The sequence below is a fragment of the Oncorhynchus kisutch genome, linkage group LG7, assembly GCF_002021735.2.
Source record: "Oncorhynchus kisutch isolate 150728-3 linkage group LG7, Okis_V2, whole genome shotgun sequence".
In the NCBI taxonomy this organism is placed as follows: Eukaryota; Metazoa; Chordata; class Actinopteri; order Salmoniformes; family Salmonidae; genus Oncorhynchus; species Oncorhynchus kisutch.
The window spans coordinates 40,570,627-40,592,911 of NC_034180.2; the positions used below are offsets into that span (position 1 = coordinate 40,570,627).

The following is a 22,285-nucleotide window of genomic DNA, read 5'->3' on the forward strand; positions in this document are numbered from 1 at the left end:
TTACATTGGTGCCAGTAAAATAATAATATGTGAAATCTATTGGTGCTGCCTTTTCACACGGGGTTTAAACCTGGGATGCATCTTGAGAGGACCACACCGGCTTTTGCATAATATGAACCGTGTACTGTTCTTGAATGCACCACAAGCCTGCGAACATTTCACTGCGCAAACGGCATTTGTTATGACTCTGACATTATCAAACTCGTTCTAATTTGCTGTTCATGCCATTTGATTTTTCCACGTTGGATCTAACAAAACGTCATACATAATGATGATAAACAGCTTGTCCTAGTTTATCGCTTTTGATACAATGTAACTCTTCGTCCTGAGTGTTCGAAACAGCGGCTTGCTGGAGTGGACAGCTTCTTACTTCCTGATGTATGTTTCAACAGCGAATGGAAATTATTATGGAGGGGTTGTGCAACCCAGTTTGTGGCATGAAATATCTAGCGCTGCAACATGAAAATATATCCTGTAACTGACTGGTCAGTTTAACGGCAGACAGTATGCTAATACAGTCTGTTGTATTCTAGCTTGCTCTGCGGAATCCTTACAGCCTTCAAGATGCTTGAGACTCCTCCTGGCTATCCCTTCGAAGAAATAGAATATGAGGACATAGAAGTTGAAGAGGTAAGTGTCGTATGATAGCTGCCTATAGTACCAAACAATTCGCCTTTTGTGAGGGGAAATTACAGTAACCTTGTTGAATAGAAGTTTAGTGTTGTGATCATCCATGCCACTTCTGTGTCAGTTTCAACTATGGAGCCAAGATAGGCTACCTCTTTCAAAACACCAGCAGTATCTAATGATTTTTATAAACGGGGTGGTTCAAGCCCTGAATGCTGATTGGCTGACAACCATGGTATATCAGACCGTATACCACGGGTATGACAAAGCATTTATTTTTACTGCTCTAATTACGTTGATAACCAGTTTTAATAGCAGTAAGGCACCTCGTGGGTTTGTGATATATGGCTAATACACCACGGCTAAGGGCTGTGTCCAGGCACTCCGCATTGTGTTGTGCTTAAGAACAGCCATTAGCCGTGGTATATTAGCCATATACCATACTTCCTCTGGCTTTATTGCTTTAGTAGATTATACAGAAAATTTAGAGACCGACCACCACTCAGCAACATGTCAAATTATAACCTAGAAGAGGACCCGTTGTCCAGGACTCACAGAAGGGACAGAAATTAAAACACAATTATTTATAAACTCACTATTTATATATACCACCTCGTCTCCATCTTGGCACTACCCCACCATTGTAAAAAAAAAATTTTTAGAAGCTATAGAAATGCATTTATTAATGTCTACATTTGTTTTTTCCATATTTATTCTATTACAGACACCTTAATGCATAGTTTCAAATTGTACTATGTAAGTTAAACATTAAACAAAATATAGAAATATTTTCTTTAACGTATAAAAAATACAGTACTAAGGTGAAAGTTTAGACACCTACTCATACCAGGGTTTTTCATTCTTTTTACTATTTTCTACATTTTCTACATCTTCAGTATTATTCTACAATGTGGGAAATAGTATAAAATAAGAAAAGCCCTTGAATGAGTAGGTGTGTCCAAACTTTTGACTGCTACTCTATATTTTTGACCTTGAAACATTTAATTGAAATACTGTAGAATTCCATTCATTCCTATGGATGACTGCTTCTTCTGGCTGCATCAAAGCCTCTCATTGGCCAATACATAGCATCAGCAATCCAGGGTTTATATACATTATTGTGAAAACACAACATTTTCCTTGAAAGCATGTTACTAGACTAGAGCTGCTGTGTTTTATGTGACATTTGTTTCTTTGTGTTTCTCCAGGTTGTTGGCAGAGGGACATTTGGAGTTGTCTTCAAGGCTAAATGGAAAGGCAAAGATGTGGCCATCAAGACCATAGAGAGTGAATCTGAGAGGAAAGCTTTTGTAGTAGAGGTACAGGAACCTCCTCTCCTTACCTGCTGTAAAGCATCGTTTTTCGCTTAACCCTGTTTTTTGGGGTCTAGTCTATTGTTGAAATAAGTTTTGTTATCCCAATATAAAAATTCCCGCTAACATTTATGGACTCTTTTGATATTAGGTAGCAGCAGTCAAATGATATCCAGGTACAATGTAAATTAAGCAATACATGAATGTTAAGATAGTGAGAGTCGTTTCACTTATCCATGTCTCCTTCTTCATCCAGCTCCGCCAGCTTTCCAGAGTAAATCACCCAAATATTGTCAAGCTCTATGGCTCATGTGATAATCCAGTGAGTACATTCAGGAGAGTTGTCTTCTTAGTATGATTTGCCTGGTGTTCAATTATATACTTTAGGCCCATGCGTAATTATTCATTTATTAGTGATTTATTATTCATTTAATAGGTCTACAGATTTTCCTCTATATTAACACCATGTTTGCAATCTCATACACTAAGTGTTTTTTCCCTTTTTATCAAAATGATTGTAACATTCTCACACAGGTGTGTCTTGTTATGGAATATGCTGAGGGTGGCTCCTTATACAATGGTAAGAAATCAATTCAGCTTAATTTCAACATAGTATTTTCTTTCATGTCATTTCTTAGCTATTTCAATAAGTGTATTGTTAGTACTTCTATTTGCCAACCATAGCTTGAATCCCTCATCTTAGTCGAAGTGCATTTAACAGTGTATCAATCTCCCACTATATTTCTGTCTAGTTCAGTGTGGTGTCTTGTGCAAGGGATTCTTACTGTATGTCATTGTTCCATCCTCATCTGTGAGGGTCTGTGCCAGTTACCATGTTAATAATGTATCTCTGTCTGTTCTGTGTGCCCCACCCGACTTTCTCTCTTTCTCTTTCTCTTTCTCTTTCTCTTTCTCTCTCTCTCTCTCTCTTTCTCTCTCTCTCTTGACTGTGTTGTCTGTCCATTCCAAGTGCTGCATGGAGCTGAGCCCTTGCCCCAGTACAGTGCATCCCACGCTATGAGCTGGTGTCTGCAGTGTGCTCAGGGTGTATCCTATCTCCACGCCATGAAACCCAAGGCCCTCATTCACAGAGACCTCAAACCACCCAAGTATGGCCCTTTTGTTTGTGCTGTTGCTTAACTGCCTGTTTCAGGGTTGCAAAATTCCAGGAACTTTCCCAAATTTCCTCAGTTTTCCAGAAATCCTGGTGGGAAGATCCCTGGAATTACGAGGGAATAAGCAGAAAATTCAGGAGTCCTCCAACCAAGATTTCTGGAAAACCAGGGAATTGTGGCAAAGTTACCAGAATTTTGCAATCTGTTTACAGTACTTAAAAAAAATGTATATATGGTACCAGTCAAAAGTTTGGACACACCTACCAATTCAAGGGTTTTTACTCATTTCTACATTGTAGAATAATAGTGAAGACATCACAATTATGAAATGACACATGGAATCTTGTAGTAACTAAAAAAGTGTTTAACAAATCAAAATATATTTGAGATTCATCAAATTAACCACCCTTTGCCTTGATGACAGCTTTGTGCATTGGCATTCTCTCAACCAGCTTCATGAGGTAGTCACCTGGAATGCATTTCAATTAACAGGTATGCCTTGTTAAAAGTTAATTTGTGGAATTTATTTCCTTAATGTGTTTGAGACAATCAGTTGTGTTGTGACAAGGTAGGTTTGGTATACAAAATATAGCCCTATTTGGTAAAAGACCTAGTGCATTATGTCAAGAACAGCTCAAATAAGAAAAGTCCATCATTACTTTAAGACATGAAGGTCAGTGAATTCGGAAAATTAAGAACTTTTAAAGTTTCTTCAAGTGCAGTTCCAAAAACCATCAAACGCTATGATGAAACTGGCTCTCATGAAGACCCAGGAAAGGGTCTGGAAAAGGAAGACCCACAGGAAAGGAAGACCCAGAGATACCTCTGCTGCAGATGATAAGTTCATTAGAGTTAACTGCACCTCAAATAAATGCTTCACAGAGTTCCAGTAACAGACACATCTCAACATCAACTGTTCAGAGGAGACTGCGTGAATCAGGCCTTCATGGTCGAACTGCTGCAAAGAAACCACAACTAAAGGACACTCATGACTTTCCTGTGCAGATCCGAAGGATCAGGTTACAGGGGGTCAGCTCTACAGCGCCCTCTCTCTCCCACAGCTAAATAAACTCAGCAAAAAAATAAATGTCCTCTCACTGTCAACTGCGTTTATTTTCAGCAAACTTAACATGTGTAAATATTTGTATGAACATAACAAGATTCAACAACTGAGACGTAAACTGAACAAGTTCCACAGACATGTGACCAACAGAAATGGAATAATGTGTCCCTGAACAAAGGGGGGTCAAAATCAAAAGTAACAGTGTCTGGTGTGGCCACCAGTACTGCAGTGCATCTCCTCCTCATGGACTGCACCAGATTTGCCAGTTCTTGCTGTGAGATGTTACCCCACTCTTCCACCAAGACATTTCTGGGGGGGGGGGGGATGGTTCTAGCCCTCACCCTCCGATCCAACAGGTCCCAGACGTGCTCAATGGGATTGACATCCGGGCTCTTCGCTGGCCATGGCAGAACACTGACATTCCTGCCTTGCAGGAAATCGCGCACAGAACAAGCAGTATGGCTGGTGGCATTGTCATGCTGGAGGGTCATGTCAGGATGAGCCTGCAGGAAGGGTACCACATGAGGGAGGGGAATGTCTTCCCTGTAACACACAGCGTTGAGATTGCCTGCAATGACAACAAGCTCAGTCCGATGATGCTGTGACACACCACCCCAGAACCTGACGGACCCTCCACCTACAAATCGATCCCGCGCCAGAGTACAGGCCTTGGTGTAATGCTCATTCCTTCAATGATAAATGTGAATCCGACCATCACCCCTGGTGAGACAAAACCGTGACTCGTCAGTGAAAAGCACTTTTTGCCAGTCCTGTCTGTTCCAGCGACGATGGGTTTGTGCCCATAGGTGACGTTGTTGCCGGTGTTGTCTGGTGAGGACCTGCCTTACAACAGGCCTACAAGCCCTCAGTCCAGCCTCTCTCAGCCTATTGAGGACAGTCTGAGCACTGATGGAGGGATTGTGTGTTCCTGGTGTAATTCGGGCAGTTTTTGTTGCAATCCTGTATCTGTCCCGCAGGTGTGATGTTCGGATGTACCGATCCTGTGCAGGTGTTGTTACACGTGGTCTGCTACTGCGAGGATTATCAGCTGTCCTTCCTGTCTCCCTGTAGCACTGTCTTAGGCGTCTCACAGTACGGACATTGCAATTTTTTTCCCTGGCCACATCTGCAGTCCTCAGGCCTCCTTGCAGCATGCCTAAGGCACGTTCACACAGATGAGCAGGGACCCTGGGCATCTTTCTTTTGGTGTTCAGTAGAAAGGCCTCTTTAGTGTCCTAAGTTTTCATAACTGTGACCATAATTGCCTACCATCTGTAAGCTGTTAGTGTCTTAATGACCGTTCCACCGGTGCATGTTCATTAATTGTTTATGGATCATTGAACAAGCATGGGAAACAGTATTTAAACCCTTTACAATGAAGATCTGGGAAGTAATTTGGATTTTTCCGAATTATCTTTGAAAGAAAGGGTCCTGAAAAAGGGCCGTTTCTTTTTTTGCTGAGATTACCTTGCCGAAACTCTGCCTTTGGGCTCTGCAGGATTGAGGGGAAAGAACCCTTTTGTTACAAGGAGATTCCTCCCGCCAAAACGACAACATCCGAATGTGGATTATGACACACTATTCCTAAAAAAAAGAATGTGGAAAACGGTTTGTGGAGCTCAAAACAATAATCACGTCAAATAAGTTGTTGTTTGATATCTTTAAGGATGGTATAACCAAATAACGTTAACTCTACAAATGTATATGTCCCAGTTATCAGATTTACATCTAAATGTTGTGGAACATATATGATTAAATATGAAACTATTTGTGAGAAGATGAATTGTGATTTTAGCCTTCTAAATAAGAGTTGTTTTTCATGTAAAGGCTTACCCAGTTAGTAACCACGCCCACGTGAGCACAGACCTTTTAGCAACGTGATGGAACCGCCCTCCAAGGCAAAGGCATAAAAAGACCTCTAACAAAATGTACATTCGACCAGAGAACGTGAGGACCATCCACACGTTGAAATGGTTGGAATATCTACAGACCAGTATACGGACGGTAAACCGGACGTGTAAAATGGTTAGACTACATTAGACCAGCGTGACCAACAGCGTGAGCTGAAAGGTACGAAATGGTTAGAAACTCTGAAACTTTCAACAGACAAGAAGAAAATCTCTACCAGACCAGACAGCGTGAAGCGGTGGCTAAACTGCTGAGAAATGGTTTAAAACTAAAGACCAGCCAAAGTACAGCGTGAGCTGGATATGGCAAAATGGTTTGAAACTACAATACCAGAAAATGGTAAGACCCTCTGAAAATCGAAGAAGAAGACTACACGAGAGCATTCATTCTGCAGCTATTTATGCACTGTTAGCCTAGGAAACTGGACTGAAGACGAGAGACAAAGAACAATTTTCTCTCACCACTATAGGTATCTCTAGGGCAGTCATTGCCAAACTTTTTATAGTCCCGTACCCCTTCAAACATTCAACATTCAGCTGCGTACCCCCTCCAGCACCAGGGTCAGCGCACTCTCAAATGTATTTTTTTTGCCATCATTGTAAGCCTGTCATTCATTTTGCTCTTTATTTAGCCCTCTTGCATATAAAAGTTTATTTGTTCATCAAAAATGGTGAATAACTCAATACAGGTTCATGATAAGGGTGTGTTTGAAAGGATGCACACAACTCTGCAATGTTGCGTTGTATTGGAGTGAGTCTCAGTCTTAAATCATTTTCCACACACAGTCTGTGCCTTTATTTCGTTTTCATGCTAGCGAGGGCCAAGAATCCACTCTCACATAGTTACGTGGTTGTAAAGGGCGTCAGTGTCTTAACAGCGCAATTTGCCATGGTAAGAAACTGAGTGCAGCCCAATCCAGAAATCTGTCAGTGGCTTCTGATTAAATTACATTTTTATAGAACTGCTTGTTGCATTTTCGATGAGGCTCTCTTGTTCAGCTATCCGTAAGTGGACTGGAGGCAGGGCATGAAAGGGATAAAGAAACCAGTTGTTTGTGTCATCCATTTCGGGACAGTACCTGCGTAATTGCTTGAGTTCATTTGCACACAAAAATCATACAATGATGGAAAGACCCGTGTTGTCCTTGTTAATGCAGACAGAAAATAGCTCCAACTTCTTAATCATAGCCTCAATTTTGTCCCGCACATTGAATATAGTTGTGGAGAGTCCCTGTAATCTGTGTTGTTGTATGTGTTGAACTGCTTTGCTTTATCTTGGCCAGGTCTCAGTTGTAAATGAGAACTTGTTCTCAACTAGCCTACCTGGTTAAATAAAGGTGAGAAAAAAAATACATGTAAAATCCTAAACTCAGCAAAAAAAGAATTGATAACCAGCACATATCACATTTCTGTCCCTTGATAACCAGCATATTTCTGTATGTTGTAAAAGCGTTACATGGTCGCTGCCAATATCATTGCATAATGCAGAAAATACACAAGAGTTCAGGGGCCTTGCTTTAACAAAGTTAACCATTTTCACTGTAGTGTGCAAAACGTCTTTCAAGCTGTCAGGCATTCCCTTGGCTGCAAGAGCCTCTCGGTGGATGCGGCAGTTTACCCAAGTGGTGTCGGGAGCAACTGCTTGCACGCGCGTTACCACTCCACTATGTATCCCTGTCATAGTGTCACAATCGTCGTAATCACACTCGGACCAAAGCGCAGCGTGAAATCAGTTCCCCCCAAAGGTGCGGCAAAACCTGACTCTATAGGGGAGGGTCCAGGTGGGCATCTAGCCGGCACAGGTGGCACATCTAGCCGGCACAGGTGGCACGAGGATGAGACACAGGACGTACCGGACTGGGAAGGCGCACTTGAGGTCTACTGCGTGGAGACGGCATAGGTGACACCCACTTCAAGTGCAAGGAGCAGGCACAGGACGTACCGGACTGGGGAGACATACTGGAGACCTGGTGCGTGGAGCCGGCACAATTGGTACAGAACAGATGACAACCTTCCCACAGTGAGTGCGGGGAGCTAGCACAGGATGTACTGGGCTGTGGAGGTGCACTGGAGACCTGGTGCATGGAGCCGGCACAAATTGTACCTGAACGATGACACACGTCGCACTGCGAGTGCGGGGAGCTGGCACAGGACGTACTGGGCTGTGGAGGCATACTGGAGACCTGGTGCGTGGATCTGGGACAGATTTTACTAGACTGATAGCACGCTCCTCGGGACAAGTACAGAGAGCTGACTCATGTGGCATCAGACTGATAACACGAATGTCGTGCATCACGAATGTCGTCGCTGTCCTCCCTTCTCTCCTTGCGTCTGCTTCCAAGGAGGGCTTTTGTCTTCTGCCATAAATTCCTCCCAAATCCAGGATATCTTCTCCTTGATCTCCTCCCAAGCCCAGGATACCTTCTCCTCCTGGGCACGTTGCTTGGTCCTGTTGTGGTGAGATCTTCTGTCATGATCGTCCTAATCACACTCGATCCAAAGCGCAGTGGGAAATCAGTTCGACATATTTTAGTTGAAGTGAACCGCAAAAAAACAATAAAGGATAAACTAAACGTGATGTTCTAGAGTGCTCACAGGCAACAACACAAAAACAAGGTCCCACAAAAAAAATGTGGGGAAATGGCTGCCTAAATAAGATCCCCAATCAGAGACAACGCTAAACAGCTGCCTCTGATTGGGAACCATACCAGGCCAACATAAAAATAAAACAAACTAGATTACCCACCCTAGTCACACCACGACCTAACCAAAATAGAGAATAAAAGGCTCTCTATGGTCAGGGCGTGGCACATGGCTTTTGCACCATCAGTACAGATACCAAAACGTCTTGACCACCAAAGTCCATTTGATGTCACAAAGATGTCCAGTACTTTAAAAATATCCTCTCATGTTGTCCTGATTTTCTGTGATTTGCAGAAAAGGGTGTCTTCCTTAATTGGCCCCCCATAAACGTAACAGACATTTACCAGGAGCTGTGCCAGGTCCGCCACGCCTGTTGACTCATCCAGCTGTAATGCGTATAATTCACTGGCTTGTATGCGAAGCAGCAATTGTTTCAAAACATCTCCTGCCATGTCACTGATGCGTTGTGAAACAGTGTTGTTTGATGAAGACATTGTCTATAGTTTTTTGGGCCTTTTCCCCCAGCATTGTCCCAGCCATATCCGTGGAAGCAGGAAGAATGACGTCCTCCACAATGGTATGGAGCTTGCCTGTCCTAGCCACTCGGTTAATGTGGTGGCAGGTAGCCTAGTGGTTAGAGCATTGGGCCAGTAACCGAAATGTTGCTAGATCGAATCCCCGAGCTGACAAGGTAAAAATCTGACTTGCCTAGTTAAATAAAAATAATATGTACAAAAAATGGTATCTGTTGCTTTTATACATGTCTTACTACTCGAAAGTTGTCTTTATTCTCACTCAAACTCCCGTCACTTATTTTTCAAATGGTCATGTTTCATTTCTAAATATCTGTGCAAGAGTGAATGTTTCCCGCGAGAGAGTTACGGTTAATGTGATTGGATGTTAATTATTTGAAGAGGCTAGCTATATTTGACATTGTGTTGTTATTACACTGAACACTATATGGTTTAATTAGATTTTTGCCAGTGAAACGAGGCTACTCAGGTGAGAGAGAACTCACCCAAATGTATAGCCCCGTTGGAAAATATAAATATACTGTTTGAAAATGTGAAGGAAAAAACAAACATTATTAAAAAAAATATGTGAATCACATTTTTATTTGGCGTACCCCCAACGGCATTGCACAAACCCTAGAACAGGTATTCCCAAACTGGGGTATCTATTCTAAACAAACAGAGTGAAGACTAAGGCCCACTGAACACCCTGTGGTACACCTCTGGAAGATGCGTTCTATCAGACACTCTGAGACCAACCTACTACAACTACAAAGAACATGGTGACCTCTGGTGGACAACCAGAGACTTACACAACCAGAGACTTTCTGATGAACTACTCTCCACAGACTGATCGAGTGAGACGACAAAGACATACAAGCGTAAATATGTACTTTGTATTTCTAAATCCGAATGAGCGGTTGTTAGGGTGCTAAATATCCACATTTACAATGAGCATATTATTCAACTGTATGTATGATAGTTGAATCCCTTTGTCTTTCCTCCCGCTCTTTCGTTTCCCATCCCCTTTCATTGGGGCGGCAGGTAGCCTAGTGGTTAGAGCATTGGGCCAGTAGCCAAAAGGTTGTTGGATCGAATCCCTGAGCTAACAAGGTAAAAATCTGTAATTCTGCCACTGTTCCCCGGTAGGCTGTCATTTTAAATAAGAATTTGTTTTTAACTGACTTGCCTAGTTTAAAAAAGGTTAAATAAAAATTAATTTAAAAAAATTAAAATTATGTAACCAGCCATCATATCGGGTTAGTCCACTAGGGGACTTTTCATTGCATCATGTTAGTAACCAATGTATAATCTATCCTGTGTGTGTTTATGTAATTCTGTGTTATTTATTTATTTAGTAAATAAATAATTAAGCCAATTTGTGTATCGCTGATTCATCCTGGAGACTAGAGTTGGTGCAGATTTGAAGTCAACGACGTTCTGAATGAGACTGAGGTAATAATGATAATTAATGGATGACTGGTATAACGATATATTTATATCTGTAGAGTTCATTTGGGAAACGGTAACTCATTAAACAAACTTTCCGTGGTGACCCCAGATTGCTAATGAGTTCATTGTTACATGATTAGTTTAATCATCGTAATAATTAAACATAGTTAATTGATTTGATAAAATAATCGTCATCGCATTAATGGTACCAACATCACGACAACACCAATAAGAAGAAGAGACTTGCTGGAGCCAAGAAACACGAGCAATGGACATTAGACCGGTGCAAATCTGTCCTTTGGTCCAAATGTGAGATTTTTGGTTCCAGTCGCCATGTCTTTGTGAGACGCAGAGTAGGTGAACGGATGATCTCTGCAGGGGTGGTTCCCACCGTGAAGCATGGAGGAGAAGCTGTGATGGTGTGGGGGTGCTTTGCTGGTGATACTGTCAGTGATTTATTTCGAATTGAAGGCACCCTTAACCAGCATGGCTACCACAGCATTTTGCAGCGATACGCTGTCCCATCTGGTTTGCACTTAGTGGGGCTGTCATTTGTTTTTTTCAACAGGACAATGACCCAACACACCTCCAGGCTGTGTAAGGGCTATTTGACCAAGAAGGAAAGTGATGAGGGTTGCATCAGCTGACCTGGCCTCCACAATCACTCGACCTCAACCCAATTGAGATGGTTTGGGATGAGTTGGACTGCAGAGTGAAGGAAAAGCAACCAACAAGTGCTCACCATATGTGGGAACACTTTCAAGACTGTTGGAAAAGCATTCCAGGTGAAGCTGGTTGAGAGAATGCCAAGAGTGTGCAAAGCTGTCATCAAGGCAAAGGGTGGCTACTTTGAAGAATCTAAAATATGTTTTGATTAGTTTAACACTTTCTTTGGTTACTACATGATTCTGTATGTGTTATTCCATAGTTTTGATGTCTTCAATATTTTTCTACAATGTAGAAAATAGTTTTAAAAATAATAAAGAAATACCCTTGAATAAGTAGCTGTGTCCAAACTTTTGACTGGTACTGTATATTTAATCCTGAAGAGTCTATTAACACATCTAAGTAACATTTTTTAAAATCCCATCAGAATCTGTCAGTTTAAGCTAGAGATATCAGTTTTTTTGCATAGGCTGCGTCTCAATCCACTGCATCCACCAATGTCAGCCTTCTGCATCTGGGGTGGAAAGTGGCCGAGCTACAGCTGTGTTTTTCAGATCATGAGACATCCTGAAAATCGGTAGTCTCACTAAAATGTCAGAAGCGTCCGAAATGTCTGTATCGTCAAACTATTATGACCACTCTATGGAAAGGGGAGACTCTCATTGCTCTATGACCCCCACAAGTGTCACTGGACTCATCTGAAGTTGGTAACGCTGATGTGCCAACTTCTGTCTGTAGCGTCTGAACCATTTGCGCTACAAACTAATATGACCCCACTATGGAAAGGAGAGACTCACGTTTGCTCTATGACCCCCGCAAGTGCCATGGGACTCGTCTGAAGGTAACCCATACAAACAAATGGAGGTAGTTTTGTGCCAACAAAAAATAAGGGGTTAAATATGTGTCCAAAAAAACAAAAATATTTTCTGAGCTTTCTTATATCTCCTAGATATAGGACAGACACTTCAAAACCTTATTGCTTATGTTTTATTTGTTTGACAGTCTTTTTTAAAATGTGTGTGTTATTCAATGTGTTTCTATGGGCTGTAGTAGTAGTAGTAAAGGCAAAATTCAAAATCAAGTAGCTAAATGATCCATGTTAAGGCCACCTTCGCAAAACAATTCCCCCCAACAGCTTAGACTTCTAGAGGTTAATGAGGTTGTACTCTCTGAACCTAAACCATAGCCACGTGTTTCAGTCTGCTACTTGTACAGGGTGGCACAGTGTTGAAGATCTGCGACTTTGGGACAGCATGTGACATCCAGACACACATGACCAACAACAAAGGAAGTGCAGCCTGGATGGCACCAGAAGTGTTTGAAGGCAAGTAACCTTTAGCAAGGGGTTTTCCTCCTTTCATTCAAAAGCAGAAGACCAAAATGGACCAAGCACCAAGTCTCTCTGTTTCACCAATAGAACAATCTAGGATCTCACTCTAACCTGTATTCCTTCACTCACCTGTATCTCTCTGTGACTCTGTTGTCCAGGCAGTAACTACAGTGAGAAGTGTGATGTGTTCAGCTGGGGCATCATCTTGTGGGAGGGGATCACTCGTAGAAAGCCCTTTGACGAGATTGGAGGATCGGCCTTCTGCATCATGTGGGCCGTGCACAGAGGTGAGAGGTTAATAGACGCTTAGTGTAGTTACATACACACAGAGGAATAAAACCGAAACCCCAAAATGTCTGTGTAGTGAAGTGGACTATAGGTTTGTTAGATGAAGATGAGTAGAGGAAGCCACTTTAGGCTATTTATATTCCCCCACTGACATGCCATTCTCTTGTATGGGTTATCAGGGACTCGGCCCCCCCTGATAAAGGACCTCCCGGAGCCCATCGAGAATCTGATGACACACTGCTGGGACAAAGACCCTTCCCAGAGGCCCTCCATGGAGGAGGTCAGGAACACCATGGCAAGCCTCATGAAGGTACAGTACTGGAAAACCCCACAGACCCATGAGGTCAGAACTTCACATTCACAGCACTAATAATAACCCATAGATGTTAGTAAAAACCTGCAGCTTCTTTCTTAGTTATTATCAAATGGTGTCTCTTCCACAGTTTATGAGAGTTTGATTTTAGATCTGCGATTCCTGTTTAGCATTGTGTACTCTTCCTCCATGTGTATGCAGTACTTCCCAGGATCTGATGAGCCTCTCCAGTACCCTCACCAGTGTCCAGGCAACAGTAGGAGTGGCTCATCCTCAGCCACAAGCACAGGCCAGTCCCATAGATTTAAATACTCTGTGAAGGTTGATGGATTTTATTAACAGTTGTTGACAAGTATCACTTTACATTGTACTAACATTGTGCTATGTAGTAATTGCTTTCAAAATGCATATTCATGAAATTCAGAAGATTCTGTTATTGCAGCAGTTTCTGTAAAAACAGATTGAAAACGCCATCGTCTCTTCTGTAGGTTCCTATGCAGACAACACTATCAACACCTACCGAACTGAAAGCAACATGGAACACAGAACAAACTGTCAAGGGAGAGATGACACCCTGAAAAGCATTGAAGCTAGATTTCCACTTCAGTTTAAACAATCAAAGGTGATGCAGATATAGTTGGAGTATTAAGTTATCTCATCCATACCAATGTTCATGCTGTTCATGTTCCTTCTCAGGGGGGAACATTACGCCCCAGCCTGCCCTCGTCCAGAAGGGCTAGTGTGGAGAGCCTGCCTGATCGTGAGCGTACCCAGAGTCCTGCCCCCACTGAGATCAAAGGGCAATGTGCTGGCCAATCGGGGCCAGAGCTGAGGGTTTCTATCAGTCCCACAGGTATGGGCCCTATTTACTTTTGGTTGTCGTAATAGAGCCAGCTTACAGAATATGTTATATGACCGGAATCTACTGTATGTCTGACACATTGTCACTGCAGTGTTCACCAGGGGGCAGTACCATACAACATACAGTAAACATGTCATACTTACCAGTATGTTTTCTATGTCTTCAGATATGAATGGTTTGGACAGCTCCATCCCCATGGCATATCTGACACTGGATCACCAGCTGCAGGTACTGCAGGAATGGGGAGATCTTTCTCCATTCATCTTCAATACTGACTGATACTGATAACCAACCAGTCACATTTGATACACTATCTAAAAGCTTACTTACTACCTTTTCGGGGATTTCATGTGTCCTCTACTTGAAATATGTTAAAGAAGTTAAGTAATTTACAATAAGAACAATGTGATAAATTGTAAGTGCATGACGGTGATGTGTGTTTCTGGGTTGTGTTTAGCCCCTGGCCCCATTCTCTAACTCCAAAGAGTCCATGGCTGTGTTTGAGCAGCACTGCAGAATGGCCCAGGAGTACCTTAAAGTGCAGACTGAAATCACCCTTCTCACCCAAAGAAAGTATGTCACATATTACCATATATACAGTGCCTTCAGAAAGTATTCATACCCCTTGACTTATTCATTTTGTTGTCGAACAGCCTGAATTCAAAATCGATTAAATTGCTTTTTTTCTCTCACCCATCTACACACTATACCCCATATTCACAAAGTAAAAAAACATGCTTTTTTAATTTGAGCAAATTTAAAAGAAAGTAAAATACAGAAATATATGTTTTACATACAGTACCAGTCAAAAGTTTGGACACACATACTTATTCCAGGGTTCATCTTTATTTGACTACCTCATGAAGCTGGTTGAGAGAATGCCAAGAGTGTGCAAACCTGTCATCAAGGAAAAGTGAAGCTACTTTGAAGAATCTCAAATTTATTTTATTTGTTAATACTTAGACCAGCAATCAACTTAATGGAAGAAAACATAAACATTGAGGCAAATGGTACATTGATTCCACCTCCAAATGTAACATTAATATTTTTGGTTACTAAATTATTCCATATGTGTTATTTCAGAGTTTTGATGTCTTCACTAATATTCTACAATATAGAAAATAGTAAAAATAAAGAAAAACCCTAGAATGAGTAGGTTTGTATAAAACTTTAGACTGGTACTGTAAATATTCACATCCCTGAGTTAATACTTTGTAGAAGCACGTTTGGAGGCAATTTACAGCTTTGAGTCATCTTGGGTATGTCTGTATCAGCTTTGCACATCTGAATTTGGGGATTTTCTCCTATTCTTACTTGCAGATGTTCTCAAGATCTGTTAAATTATATAGGGAGTGGCAGTGAACAGCAATCCATTCCACAGATTTTCTTTGAGATTCAAGTCTGGGCTTTGGCTAGGCCACTCAAGGACTTTCAGATCTTTTTCAGAAGCCATTCCAGCATTGCTTTGGCTGTATGCTTAGGGTCATTGTCCTGTTGGAACGTAAATCGTTGCCCCAGTATAAAGTTGTTTGCACTTTGAAGCAGGTTCTTATCCAAGTATATGCCTGTATTTGGCTCGATTCATTGTTCCCTCTATCCTTACCCGTCTTCCATTTCCTGCCACTGAAAAGCATCCCCATAGCATGATGTTTCCACCACCATGCTTCACGGTAGAGAGACTGGTGAAGAGCTGTGGCTGTTTTTCTCCAGACATAGTGCTGTGCATTCAGGCCAAATAGTACAATTCTTGTCTCATCAGACCACAGAATATTTTGCCTGATAATCTCAAGAGTCTTTCAAGTAAATTTTTGCAAACTGCAGGTGTGCTGTCATGTGCCTTTTTCTCAGGAGTGGCTTCTGTCTGGCCACTCTCCCAAAACCCCCAGATTGGTGCTGTGGAGACTTTCTTCTGGCAGGTTCTCCCATCTTAGCCAGTGGTCATTGGGTTCTTGCTCACTTCCCTGCCTGAACTCCTTCTGCTAGCTCTAGGCAGAGTCTGTGTAGTTCCATATTTTTTCAATTTCCCAATGATGGAGACCATTGTGCTCTTGGAAACTCTAGAAATCGTTTGCACCTGACCTCAATTTGGAGTGTCATAGAAAAGGGGTGGGAAATACTTATCTATATGAGTTATTTCTGTATTTCATTTTCAATACATTTGCAAACATTTCTAAAAACATGTTTTCACTTTGTCATTATGGGGTATTGTGCATAGATGGGTAGATGGGTGAGAAAAAAATCTGTTGAATCCATTTTTGATTGCCCCCATCTATCTTCAGAGTTCGTGCTGCTAGGTGACCTAAACTGGGACATGCTTAACACCCCGGCCATCCTACAATCTAAGCTTGATGCCCTCAATTTCACACAAATTATCAATGAACCTACCAGGTACAACCACAAATCCGTTAACACGGGCACCCTCATAGATATCATCCTAACCAACCTGCCCGCAAAATACACCTCTGCTGTTTTCAACCAAGATCTCAGCGATCACTGCCTCATTGCCTGCATCCGTAATGGGTCTGCGGTCAAACGACCACCCCTCATCACTGTCAAACGCTCCCTAAAACAGTTCAGCGAGCAGGCCTTTCTAATCGACCTGGACGGGGTATCCTAGAATGATATTGACCTCATCCCGTCAGTAGAGAATGCCTGGTTATTCTTTAAAAGTGCCTTCCTCACCATCTTAAATAAGCATGCTCCATTCAAAAAATGTAGAACCAGTAACAGATATAGCCCTTGGTTCACTCCAGAACTGACTGCCCTTGACCAGCACAAAAACATCCTGTGGCGTACTGCATTAGCATCAAATAGCCCCCGTGATTTGCAACTTTTCAGGGAAGTTAGGAACCAATAGGAAAGCTAAGGCTAGCTTTTTTAAACAGAAATTTGCATCCTGTAGCACAAACTCAAATAAGTTCTGGGACACTGTAAAGTCCATGGAGAATAAGATCACCTCCTCCCAGCTGCCCACTGCACCGAGGCTAGGAAACACTGTCACCACCGATAAATCCATTATAATTAATAAGCATTGGCCATGCTTTCCACCTGGCTACCCCTACCCCGGTCAACTGCCCGGCACCCCCCCACAGCAACTCGCCCAAGCCTCCCCATTTCTCCTTCACCCAAATCCAGATAGCTGATGTTCTGAAAGAGCTGCAAAATCTGGACCCCTACAAATCAACCGGGCTAGACAATCTGGACCCTCTCTTTCTAAAATTATCTGCTGAAATTGTTGCAACCCCTATTACTAGCCTGTTCAACCTCTCTTTCGGATCGTCTGAGATTGCCGAAGATTGGAAAGCTGCCACAATCATCCCCCTCTTCAAAGGGGGAGACACTCTTGACCCAAACTGCTACATATATCTATTCTACCCTACATTTCTAAGGTCTTCGAAGGCCAAGTTAACAAACAGATAACCGACCATTTCGAATCCCACCGTACCTTCTCCGCTATGCAATCTGGTTTCAGAGCTGGTCATGGGTGCACCTCAGCCACGCTCAAGGTCCTAAACAATATCATGACCGCCATCGCTAAGAGACATTACTGTGCAGTCGTATTCATCGACCTGGCCAAGGCTTTCGACTCTGTCAATCACCACATTCTTATCAGCAGACTCAACAGCTTTGGTTTCTCAAATGACTGCCTCACCTGGTTCACCAACTACTTATCTGATAGAGTTCAGTGTGTCAAATCGGAGGGCCTGTTGTCTGGACCTCTGGCAGTCTCTATGGGGGCGCCACAGGGTTCAATTCTCGGACCAACTCTCTGTATACATCAATGATGTCGCTCTTTCTGCTGGTGATTCTCTGATCCACCTCTACACAGACGACACCATTCTGTATACGTCTGGCCCTTCTTTGGACACTGTGTCCAACCTCCAGACAAGCTTCAATGCCATACAACTCTCCTTCCGTGGCCTCCAACTGCTCTTAAATGCTAGTAAAACTAAATGCATGCTCTTCAACCGATCGCTGCCCGCACCTGCCCACCCATCCAGCATCACTACTCTGGACAGTTCAGACTTAGAATATGTGGACAACTACAAATACCTAGGTGTCTGGTTAGACTGTAAACTCTCCTTCCAGACTCACATTAAGCATCTCCAATCCAAAATTAAATCTAGAATCGGCTTCCTATTTCGCAAAAATGCATCCTTCACTTATGCTGCCAAACATACCCTCGTAAAACTGACCATCCTACCGATCCACGACTTCGGTGATGTCATTTACAAAATAGCCTCTAACACTCTACTCAACAAATTGGATGCAGTCTATCACAGTGCCATCCGTTTTGTCACCAAAGCCCCATATATACTACCCACCCTTGCAACCTGTACGCTCTCATTGGCTGGCCCTCGCTTCATACTCGTCGTCAAACCCACTGGCTCCAGGTCATTTACAAGTCTCTGCTAGATAAAGCCCTGCCTTATCTCAGCTCACTGGTCACCACAGCAGCACCCACCCGTAACACTCGCTCCAGAAAGTATATCTCACTCGTCACCCCCAAAGCCAATTCCTCCTTTGGCCGCCTTTCCTTCCAGTTCTCTGCTGCCAATGACTGGAACGAACTGCAAAAATCACTGAAGCTCACAGATCAATGCACCTGTACATAGCCCATCTGTAATATACCCGGTCCAACTACCTCATCCCCATACTGAATTTATTTATTTGTCTTGCTCCTTTGCACCCCAGTATCTCTACTTTGTGAAAATTAATATTTGTGTCATTCTCAAAACTTTTGGCCACTACTGTACAGTACATCTTATAGTATCTAGTATCTCTACTTGCACATTCATCTTCTGCACATCAATCACTCCAGTGTTTAATTGGTATATTGTAATTGCTTCAACACCATGGCCTATTTATTGCCTTACCTCCCTTATCTTACCACATTTGCACACACTGTATATAGACTTTTGTACTGTATTATTGACTGTATGTTTGTTCCATGTGTAACTCTGTGTTGTTGTATGTTTCAAATTGCTTTGCTCTACTCTTGGCCAGGTCGCAGTTGTAAATGAGAACTAGTTCTCAACTAGCCTACCTGGTTAAAAAAATAAATAAGAATTTTGAATTCAGGCTGTAACACAACAAAATGTGGAATATGTCAAGGGGTATAAATACTTTCTGAAGGCACTGTATATATTCACAGTCACTTAAGTCACATTATTTATGTATATTAATTATAGGTATTTAGTTTTCTTAGTAGTTGTAGCAGTTGTTTTTAATCGTTTTAGGCCTATTAGTAGTTAACAACTTTTTATGGTGTAAATGTAAGTTTCAGTTCCTTATTATTATTATTTCATTGTTATTATTGTTAAACAGTAATTGCATATTATTCTTGGAACCGTTTTTTTTTGGGGGGGGGGTACTCTTGAAAAAGAGATGGTGCATCTCGAGTTTTCATCCTGCACAATTTCAAATAAATAAACATTTACCAGCCTCCCTATGCTTTGACAGAAGATGTTCATTCAATTTGCAGACACTGTACCTCAGATGGCACTGTACTCTAGTGTGACTAATGACTTACTGGTTTACTTGTTGTATCTGTTGTGATACCAGTTACTCTAAACATGAGTAAATTCATTAGAATTTGTTTCCAAAACTGTATAGTATTTTACTGTGTAGTCATTTATTGTACAGTTACAGTGAATATAGGCTACCTAAACGCTAAACATGTTCTCTCTCCCTTTGTGGTGGTGATGTGTAGGAAGGAGCTGATCTCTGAGCTGCACCAGGATGAGAGGCAGCAGCAGAACACGTCCCGTCTGATTCAGGAACATAACAAACTGTTGGACGAGAACAAGAGTCTCTCCACCTACTTCCACGTTTGTAAGAACAAGCTGGAGCGGATCCAGAGTCAGCAACAGACGAGTTAGAATGCCTCCTGATGTGTGCCTGTTGCACTAGAATTGTCCTCAGATCAGCAGCAGCCGAAGACACTGTCTGTCAAGTGGCCATTTTGTGATGTCTCTTCTGTTGACCCTCAGCTGTTTTGGGATCAGCTGCAGCCAAATATACCTACCATATTTGTTATGAATCCTTCATATTGCTCATCAACTGTTTTTGGATGAGCAGCTAAAGAGACTGGCAATTTGTTAACACTTCCCTGTTGCTCTTAAACTGTTCTTGGATCATTGGCCAAAGAGGAAAGCCATACTATTATGAATGTTTTGTAGATCCTCAACTGATCCACAGTCAGCAGCAGACTGCACACAGCAGGTCTCCCCTCAGGTCCTTGCTCCCCAATGCGCTGTACAGTTAAGATACTCTGCCGCATTCAGTACAACAATAATATTGTGCAAGATGTCTCATTAACAGCTCAGTTCATTTGCACGCATGTCTCGCAAAGACGTTATTCTATTCTGCCAGAGGAACAGTGGACTCGTTGAACAAGGGAAGCCTGGAGGCCCTGTAACATCTTCTCCTAATGCAGTTGCCTCTAGAGATTGATCTTTGGTCAGTTTTGTATTCCCCTCCCCAATGTTTAAAGTTAGGATTTGAGGAGGACAAGCTGATCCTAGATCTGTGCCTACGTTTAATTTATGCTCTTAGTGTGGCTTCCAGGAAGTATCAGAGTGTTGTTGGTGTTGTTAAGGTGTATGACTTGCAGTAACACCTCAGACGACTTGAGGTGTTTCCTGTCTTGCGGCAGATGTCTGTCCCCTCCCCAGGGCTGTTGTAGAGGTGCTAGTATTGAAAGAAGTGGCTCAGCTTGTTGTTCTTCTCTGGCTCTGACCTCTCTGTGACAGCTAGCTTTGTATGGAGATGACTAAGATATGCACAAAAGGCTGTCATTTCATATATATTTGCGTCTTTTAACATTTCTATGGCATTCTTATATCTTTTCCCCTTTTCATATGCACTGGCTCATTGAGAAGTAAGGACACTATTTTAAATGGATCTTCATTTTTATGATTTTTATATAGCCTATACTTTTCCATGTTCGGTGAATCAGCAAAGTTTTACATTTGTTTTGAGATCTTTCTTGGATGTTTTAGATATTTCTTTTCTCATTCTCTAAATGTAGAATGCCACCACCACTAAGTATTCTTTTTTATATTGTGTTCATTTAGTCAATTATTTGACTTTTGTATCCACCCCTATAGTGTTAAATGTGTATGTGCTGGTTGTGGACTAAGTGTTTGGTCTTGTTCTAGCACTTCCAGAAATGTGTTATACACTTCTGTTCGCTTTATTTGCCCTCTGTGTGCGCGTGCGTGTTCACAAGTTGCCTTAGGCTATATCTCACTTTCTGTACTGTATTTTTTTAAATAGCATTTTGACTTGCAAAACCAGATGTCGTCAATGCACTTTTGAATGTACAGTGAGCTCAAAACGTATTGGGACATTGACACATTTGTTGTTGTTTTGGCTCTGTACTCCAGCACTTTGGATTTGAAATGACACAATGACTATGAGGTTGAAGTGCAGACTGTCAGCTTTAATTTGAGGGTATTTATTTATTTTCATATCAGGTGAACCGTTTAGAAATTACATCAATTTTTACCCCCCACCCACCCATTTTAGGGGACCAAAAGTATTGGGACAAATTCACTTGTATGTGTATTAAAGTAGTCAAATGTTTAGTATTTGGTCCCATATTCCTAGCACACAATCATTACATCAAGCTTGTGACTCTACAAACTTGTTGAAAATAATTAGCTGTTTGTTTTGGTTGTGTTTCAGATTGTTTTGTGCCCAATAGAAATTAATGGTAAATAATGTGTTGTGTCATTTTGGAGTCACTTGTTGGATGTATTTGATCTTTGTTTTGGTTGTTTCAGGTTATTTTGTGCCCAATAGAACTGTAAATGGGGGGACGATGTACAAAAAGTGCTGTAATTTCTAAACGGTTCACCGTATATGGATGGATTTACCCTCAAATGAAAGATGTCACTGTCCCAATACATTTGGAGCTCACTGTATATCTAAGAATTTCAAAAGTACTCAAATAAAAGGTAATGCACACAAGAAAAGGCTATTTTTACATTATTTGTATAAAGGACATCGCTAATATAATGTTGCCCTAGCATATCTTTTTGATTTAATTTGCACTTTGTGTGTCACTCAGTGTATCGGAAATGCCTGTATACTTAAGTGCATAAAACAGTTCCTAATATCTACGATTTCAATGGTTTTGGTATATTCTGTATATTCTGTAGAATAATATCTGCACAAATGTCCTTTA

The 22,285-nt window shown here is 41.8% G+C and overlaps 1 protein-coding gene across 1 annotated transcript; it reads left to right on the forward strand.

Annotated features, from left to right (window-relative positions):
* The first annotated feature begins 153 nt into the window (after positions 1–153).
* LOC109894616 (mitogen-activated protein kinase kinase kinase 7-like) lies at positions 154–22,285 on the forward strand. The gene is made up of 15 exons (XM_020488227.2): positions 154–378; positions 534–630; positions 1,836–1,946; positions 2,197–2,262; positions 2,475–2,520; positions 2,911–3,049; positions 12,498–12,622; positions 12,787–12,915; positions 13,096–13,226; positions 13,431–13,518; positions 13,718–13,851; positions 13,926–14,082; positions 14,258–14,319; positions 14,549–14,664; positions 19,805–22,285. Exons 2-15 carry the CDS (start codon positions 565–567, stop codon positions 19,971–19,973), a joined length of 1,539 nt encoding a protein of 512 aa, XP_020343816.1. The 5' UTR covers positions 154–378; positions 534–564; the 3' UTR covers positions 19,974–22,285.